This window comes from Emys orbicularis, chromosome 24, assembly GCF_028017835.1.
Source record: "Emys orbicularis isolate rEmyOrb1 chromosome 24, rEmyOrb1.hap1, whole genome shotgun sequence".
Taxonomy (NCBI): domain Eukaryota; kingdom Metazoa; phylum Chordata; order Testudines; family Emydidae; genus Emys; species Emys orbicularis.
The window spans coordinates 4,619,000-4,627,445 of NC_088706.1; the positions used below are offsets into that span (position 1 = coordinate 4,619,000).

At 42.9% G+C, this 8,446-nt stretch overlaps 1 protein-coding gene across 1 annotated transcript; it reads right to left on the reverse strand.

The window, feature by feature from the left end:
* Positions 1-1,162: 1,162 nt before the first annotated feature.
* LOC135894166 (cytochrome b-c1 complex subunit 10) lies at positions 1,163-8,220 on the reverse strand. Its single transcript, XM_065422217.1, has 3 exons — positions 8,104-8,220; positions 5,865-6,007; positions 1,163-1,434 (listed from the first exon to the last, which is right to left on the reverse strand). Exons 1-2 carry the CDS (start codon positions 8,205-8,207, stop codon positions 5,887-5,889), a joined length of 225 nt encoding a protein of 74 aa, XP_065278289.1. The 5' UTR covers positions 8,208-8,220; the 3' UTR covers positions 1,163-1,434; positions 5,865-5,886.
* Between the last annotated feature and the right edge of the window lie 226 nt (positions 8,221-8,446).

Here is an 8,446-nt window from a genome sequence, read left to right on the forward strand (position 1 = left end):
CCCTATGCTTCTGCATGACACTCTTGGATCAGGCAGATCAGTCAAACATGGACAAATACTAAGAAACTTTTAAAACTGGAGTGGTTCTTTTGTAGAAAGCAGCGAGAAAAATTCTACCTTGACAAGATACATGGCAGTTTTCAGGCACATTGGTTAAGTTTCCATGGAGGTTATTGTGGTTAGAGACCTTATAATGATTGTGTACGGATTTTAATCTGCATTATACGGCTATAACTATGTTGAGTTAACACTGCTTCAGGAAGCCAGGTTCAGCATATTTAATTTCTTAGCCTTAATACTGCATCACTGGATGTTTGACATTTTTGTTTTTTCCCCTCTTTCTCAAGGATCCATTTAAATTAAATTGCTCAGGTGCTGGTCACTCTTTGCAGCCTGAAGTTCAGACCTGGACTTGCAATTTAAATCCTTCGGCCCTGAACTAAACAACACCTCAACAGCATCCAAATACGGATATATCTTCAAAATTGTTTAGTAAAGACTCCATTTAAGTAATTCACCATATGCAAGATTCTGAAGGGTAGAATTAAAGATTAAAACACTGAAAGAAAAACAGTGCTGCTGTGTATATATGCAAGAATAAGCCTTCATAAACGGTAATGGAAGAGGATATATTTTTAGTCTTGAGCAGTTAAGATGACATTCTTGCCAAGTTTGAAGCTTTTGCTGTTTGACTTGAGAGCACAAAGGATTGGGCCACCACAAATCCTACCTCCATCTCCCCTTAACTGCTCAATCCATTTCCATCTAATAAGTGTTCTGGTATTACATTGTTCCCTCAAATTTATTTTTCACAAGGTAAGGTACACTAAATCAATTTAGTTGTATTGAAATAGCCAGTAGGATAGTGAAGTTTAAGTTATCTACACTAAGTCAGTGGAATCGATTGTTATGCTACTTTACAGCATCAATTACGGAAAGTTAACCATTAGAGGAGTCCACAGGTATTGGTTCCAGGTTACTGCAATAATGGTTTGAGGACCAGAGCCATTTCTCATAAATTTACGACTCACGAATGCAATAAGTTTAACGTACACAACATAACCCAAGTGAGATGCCAAAGGCTGGTAATATGCAGCCCAAAGGAGATCTCATTCTTTAGAACAGCTTCCAAGAGGAAAAAGGTAAACATTTATCACAAAAGTTATTCAGTTTATGATTTATTTTGTACATCTGTTTTATGAATTCAGCCCATCAGAATGAAACCGCTTGTGAAAGTGACCCAGAAGCAAGTTCACACATTTGTGCAGCCAGTATGTTAAATTAAATGTGATTGTTCATAACTGTTCAGTAGAAGATAAAGTAACATCACAGCCTCTCCTGAAGTCCACAATGAGCATTTCAAATTCACATCAGACTAGGGTCTTCGAAAGGAAGAATGGATCCAATACACCCAGTCCAGCCCATAAATGCTTCCTACAATAAAAACAAACAGTTAATAAGCAACACTTCCTGCAAAGTGTCATGACAGCCAGTGCAAAGGACTGTAAGATCTGAAAATTCAGAGATCCATGCACAAGGAGTTTCTAGTGACTCACAGACAAGTAAGGGAAACGAGAAGTACAGCTATGTCGCTATTTTAAAAGTCTGTTTAATGACGATATGGAACCAGATAGGTGCCCTGTTTGCTTTGCTATCGTAGAATCCTAGAAAGGGCTGGAAGGGACCTCAAAAACTCATCAAGTCCTACCCCACACTGAGGCAGGAACAAGTAAACCTAGACCATCCCTGACAGACCGAACCTGTTCTTGAAAATCTCCACTGTAGGGATTCCACAACTTCCCTTGGAAGCCTATTCCAGAACTTAACTACCCTTATAAATAGAAAGATTTTCCCTAATATCTAACCTAAGTCTCCCTTACTGCAGATTAAACCCATTACTTCTTGCCCTACCTTCAGCAGCCAGAACAAATGATCACAGTCCTCTATATAACAGCCCTTAACATATTTGAAAATAAGTTACCAGGGCCCACTTAAGTCTTCTTTCCTCAAGACTAAACATGCCCAGTTTTCTAAAACTTATCCCAGCAAGTCTGCTTTTCAGACCTTTTATTATATCTGGACTCTTTCCAGTTTGTCCACATCTTTCCTAAAGTGTGTCACCCAGAACTGGACACAGTACGCCAGCTGAGGCCTCACCAGTGCTGAGCAGAGCAGAACAATTACCTCCTTTGTCTTACATACAACACTGCTGTTAATACACCCCAGAATCATAGTAGCCTTTTTCACAACTGCATCACATTGTTGACTCATTTGATTTGTGAGCCACTATAACACCCAGATTCTTTTCAGCAGTACTACCACCAAGCCAGTTATTCCCAATTTGGTAATTGTGCATTTGATTTTTCATTCCTTAATACCTTTGCACTTATCTTTATTGGATTTCATCTTGCTGATTTCAGATCAATACTCCAATTTATCAAGGTTCTTCTTAATTCTAATCCTATCCTCCAAAATACTAGCAACCCCTCCAAGCTTGAGGTCACTTGCAAATGTTATAACCATACTGTCCACTCCATTATGGAACTCATTAATGAAAATATTGACTAGTACTGGACCCAGGACTGACCACTGTGGGACCACACTATGTATGTCCGCCCTGTTTGATAGCAAATCACTGATCGCTATTCTTTGAGCATGGTCTTTCAACCAGTTGTGCACCCATCTTATAGTAACTTCATCTAGACCACACTTCACCAGCTTGCTTGCTTATGAGAATGACACAGTCCTGCATGACAAAAGCCTTACTAAAATCAAGACATATCCTGTCTACAGCTTCCCCCCATCTAATAGGCTAGTCCTCCGAAGAAGGAAATAAGGGTGTTTGGCATGATTTATTCCTGACAAATCCATGTTGGCTATTCCCTATAACTCTATCATCTAGGTGCTTACAAATTGATTGTTTAATAATTTGTTCCAATATCTTTCCACTTATTGTTAGCCTGACTGTTCTATAATTCCTAAGGCCCTCTTTGTTCCCCCTTTTAGAAGATAGGAACTATGTTTGCCCTTCTCCAGTCCTCTGGTACCTCACCCATCCACCATGAGTTCTCAAAGATAATTGCCAGTAGTTCTGAGATTGCTTCAAGCTAATTCCTTAAGTACCCTAAAATGAATTTCATCAGACCCTGCTGACCTGAATACATCTAACTTATCTAAATATTCTTTAACCTTTCTCTCTCTCTATTTTGGTTTGTGTTTGTTCCTCTTATTGTTGAGTATCTGGTCACTATTAACCTTTTTAGTGAAGGCTGAAACAAAATAGGCATTAAACACCTCAGCCTTCTTGAGGTCATCAGTTATTAGCTCTCATTCCCTGCTAAGTAGAGAGAGGGCCTATACTTTCCTTCATCATTCTCTTGTATTTAAATTACCTTTTCTTATTGCCTTTTATGTCCCTTGCTAGGTCTAACTCATTTTGTCCTTACATGCTTGTGCTATTCTTTTATACTCCTCCTTAGCAATTTGTCAGTGTTTCCACCTTTTGTAGGATTCCTTTTTGATTTTCAGGTCATTAAGGCACTCCTGATGGAGTCATATTGGCCTCTTACTATTATCTTTCCTTCACATAGGTGTGGTTTTGAGTTGTGTGCTTAATGTCCTAGAGACTGCCAGCTCTCCTGAACAGCTTTATCCTCTACATTTGCTCCCCATAGGATCTTACCTACCAGTTCTCTGTGTTTGTTAAAGTCTGGTTTTTTGAAGTCCATTGTCCTTATACTGCTGCTCTTGCTCATTCCTTTAATTAGCAATCATGAAATCTGTAATTTCATGATCACTTTCACCCAAATTGCCTTCCACTTTCAGATTCACAACCAATTTCTCCCTATTCTTACAACTGTAGATCACTCTTCTGTTTCTAAATACAACATGTATAATAGGAGTTGAATATGACCCATGTGAATGCCATTATTTAACATGTTCCTGAAACCATAATTCACATTCACCCACTTTCACGTATTTACTGCCCAACACCCTTTTTTTAAGTGGAGTAAAGGCTTATTACATAAATTAGGTACTGCAGCCCAACTTTAGAGCATTTCCATTAACAGGCTTAGCAGTTAGCATAGCAAGTGACTGTGAATGTTAATGCGCTACGTTTCCTAGAGCAATTTATCAACTTTCATAAATAAATTAATCCCACATTAACACTCTAGCCCCCATTATGGAGTGGTGTCTTTTTCCCCCATGAAGCTGCTAATGGAACTTGCACTTCTGTTAAATGTTTTGACATAGGGGAATGCACAAAAATGAACCATTCTCTCTTACAAATACCTCTGACAAAGAATAAGATTTTCCTTTTAAAGAAAAAAGGCAATTTTTTCTAGTTTCTAATGTGTTCTGTGTTTTCAGACTCTCAAATCCCCTCACAATCAATAGTGTTTAATAAAAGGAGATTCTCTCAAGATGCCATAGGATCAAGCACCATAAATACACATTGAAATAAATACCATGATGCCGAACTCCCCCCAGACCACTGTTTCTCAACCTTTTCAGGTTGGTGATTGCTTATTCCAAGAGAAATGTTCACAATACCTTTACTATAAAAAAAGAATAAATATTGTAACAACATTAAACCTACATAATTTGCATGTGTTCCAAAAGGTTGCTTGCTATGGAAGTGTGTGCAAGGAGAGAGACTTTCTTTGCTTTAGATTGCAAGAAAACGTTCAATGTCTCACAACCCCCTTGATTGCCTTTTGTGACCCATCAGCTGGGAAACACTGCTTTAGATTTATGGCGTGTCAGTCAATGACCAAGAATGGTCAATATGCTGTAAAAGCTTAAGTGAAGCATGTTTCTTTTCCATCTCTTAGTATGTTATATGAAATAAAGAGCTTTTAACTGGAAAAAAGCATCCATGTTGTCCCTGTCCAGGAAGCTGGTTACACCTTTAAGGTCTTCTAGCCAAGACTAGAGGCAAATGGGTCCATTAAAAGAAGCCCTACAACAACACAGAAATTGTACTTTGAAGAGATTATTTTAATCCCATGAATTGATACAATAGGAATGTATTTACCAACACATTCTTCTTACTAGGTATGTGTATTGCTAAACCTCAGTCTCTAACCAGATCCTGAATCCTAGCTTTGATATCCACAAATAGATGTAGTGACCTCTAATTTGTTGCAATATGGAACAACAGTTCTGTTTTTTTTTATAAGGCATTTGGCTAATACTGTCCTGAATTACTTTCAATTCTATAAATAAATTCATTTGTTTCTATTTCTTTCCTAAGTTCTAAAACTTTCAAGCTACTCCATTCAGTACTGTAGGAACTGAAAGAGATGGATAGGGTGAGGAAGTTAAATACACATCAGCTCAGAACATGCAATGCACATATTTCTCAGAATAGCATGTTACAAAGAGACTTGTGATTTCTATGAGCTCCTCTGTAGAAGTTGTATAGCACTTAGAAGTTATAAAGTGTTAATTAATCCTGCCAACTCCCTTGTGATATATGTATTCTCTATTTTATAGCTGGTAACACTTACGCTGATAAAAATCCACTAGACCACACTGGCTCACTCTGAAAAATAATGCAATTTAAAAGAACGTAATAATGTAATCTAAAATGAAACTGGCTAGTTTCTACTAAGGTACACTGATAGCATATCTAAGCTGGGCAAGTTCTTATCAAGATTATTGTCATGATGCCATTTCTTACTTTCAGTACCAGAAAGACAATTACATGATAAAGTGCAACAGTTCTCTTTGGGGACTAGCTTTTGGACAGAATATTTAGTTTCAAATTGCTGGATTCTATATTGGAGGTCACATCAAATGGCATGTAACAATAAAATGTATGCATTTTATTTCTGATAAGTACAGGACAAAAAACTTACCATTAGAGGGAAGAGCAGCAGCTTAATCATCTTTCTTAAACTTGCCATTAATGTAGGGAACATAGTCAAGGATCAGTCTCCAGTCTGTCGCCCACACCAATCCCACAGCGCCTACGGTGCCCCATGTGGTCAATGTGGGGGTCCTGTAGAACACAGACACAACCACGCCTCTTCTACATATCTAAATGTTTGTCAGCTACTTTAGCAATAAGCACCTGCCAAAGCTGTTTACTCAAGAAGGAATTTTAGCTGCAATCTTGAAGAGAAAGTCACACAGTTAGACCCAAGTCTACCTGCATCTTGGCAGGGGGGTAGACTAGATAACCCTTGCGGTCCCTTCTAACCCTATGATTCTCCCTCAGGGTTACGCTTAACCTGATGCTAGAAAATTAGAAATAGTGCCCTTATCTGTGTATCATTTCTGCTCCCCCCCCCCCCACTATTTACAGTTCACTCAGCTTGGTTTATTTCTGCTGGCCCATACTTATCTGTACGCAGTGTTGTTGTAGCCATGTCGGTCCCAGAATGTTAGACAGACAAAGTTGTCTCTCTCACCAACAGAAGTTGGTCCAATAAAAGATATTACCTCACCCACCTTGTCATGCTTATTTGTAGTCAGTTTCTGGTTCTCCTGCACTAGCCCAGCACTGCAGGGTTTGGGTTGGAAACATTGTACAGGAATATCTAAATCCCTGCATCTCGCTAGAGATGATCAAGCCAGAAAACAGTCTGGGCCAAATTATATTTCAACATGGTTAGACATTCATAGATTCTAAGGCTAGATGATACTACCGTGATCATCTAGTCTAACCTCCTGCATAACACAGAACTTCCTCAAAATAATTTCTGTTTGAAATGTGTTGTACCTTAGGCAGAGAGAAAGCTAGGGTTAGGAAACTATGTTTTAGCCTATTTAACACACAGTTTGGCTCACTCAATGTTAGCTGGGGAGCATATTTAGAACTGGAGCCAGGACTTATATTAGCTGAACTAAAGGAAGTAGAGTTGTTTCACAATAGGACACTGACAATAGCAAAATTGCCTGTAATTTCCCCCTCACTTCAAATTAGCAGCTCTGACCACATTCTAGAACAGGGGTGGGCCAGATCTGGCCCGTCTAACATTTCTGTCCAGCCCGCCAGCTCTTTGGCTGTCCCCTCACGATCTCTGGGCCACTAAAAGTCCAACGGTGCAGAGGGCGCTCAGGCAGGCTGCCTGCCTGCCGTGGCCCCACACCGCTCCCGGAACCGGCCAGCTGCTGCTGGCCTGTCTCTGCGTGCCCCACGTGGGGGGGGGGAGGGAGACGTCTCTGCGCGCTGCCCCCACTCCCAGCACCGGAAACCAATGGGAGCTGCGGGGACAGTGCTTGCGGGCGCAGGCAGCTCATGGAGACCCACTCCCCCCCTGCCAAGAGGCACACAGAGACATGCCAGCAGCAGCCGGGAGCTGTCTTGGTAAGCACCTCCCGGCCAGAGGGTGCACCTTGCACCCCAATCCCATGCCCCAGCCCAGAGCCCCCTCCTGCACCAAACTCCCTCCCAGAGCCCATTAATATGGTAGAAATGTGCAGCCCGTGACAACTTACCAAAATTTGTGGGGTGGCCCCCCTGCAAAAGTTATTGCCCACCCCTGTGCTAGAAGCTAAATTAAGAAACAGCATCAGGTGTATCAAGTACTTTAAATTAGCAGGCTACACAATCTGCCCATCAATCTTTGCCGACAGACACCAAGGTGGCGGGGTTTTAGAGTAATTCCTCGATCTCAGTTATAAGCTCTTCCTGTCATCTCCGGGGAACGCAGCATCCCAGGTACATTTTTTTTTTTTTTAGCACATCAAGTTTAGATTTTCTCTTTTATCTCAACCTCTCCCCAGGTCACTGCCCAGTAACCAGCCGGGGTCTAACCGCTTCTCGTGGTCTCTCCTCCCTCACGCGTTTCACCTCCGCTTTCTGCCCCGAGAAGCGAACTGAAGAGAGGAAGGCGGGCGCGGGCTGGTCACACCCGGACACTCGCTCTGCCCCATCCCCCGCTAGCGGCCCCAAGCGAACCGGACCCCAGCCCCCGCCACCCCGCAGCCGCGAGAAGGGGATGGGGAGGGACCTGGGGGGCTCGTGCCCAGCCCCCCGCAGCGGCGTGGCGGCTCCTGACCCCTCCAGGCGGGGCCCAAGGGAAGTGACAGGGGCCCCGGGGGGCTCGTCCCAGCGGGACCCCTCGGGCGGGGGTCCCCCGGGCGCCTCACCAGTTCCGGAGCAGCTGGGCGTAGCGGGGCCCCATGAGCCTGTTCAGCATCCTGCTCCCAGCCCAGCCTCGGCCGCCGGCCTCAAAGTCACCCCGTCTACGCATGCGCCCGCGACGCGGCCCCACGCAGGACCCGCCCTGCCTGCCCTAGCGGCTGCCTGAACGCAGCAGAGCGTCTGGGCCCTGCGCCGTAGAGCCGTAAAGGACCCCGCCCGCCCTTGCGCCCACCCCCGGCTGGGCAAGGCCGCCCTTGACGCCGCCTGATCAGAAATAGTCATCTAAATGATTCATTATGATGGCAAATTCGAGTCACCCTCGAGCTCCCATCCCCCTTAGCCAAACAA

What these genes read in the sequence shown, in the direction of transcription:
- LOC135894166 (XM_065422217.1), bottom strand. Translation starts at nt 8,207, where the DNA reads ATGCGTAGACGGGGTGACTTTGAGGCCGGCGGCCGAGGCTGGGCTGGG. An exon ending in GCCCAGCTGCTCCGGAACTG is followed by an intron (nt 6,008 to 8,103) that starts GTGAGGCGCCCG and finishes TGTGTTCTACAG; the next exon opens with GACCCCCACATTGACCACAT.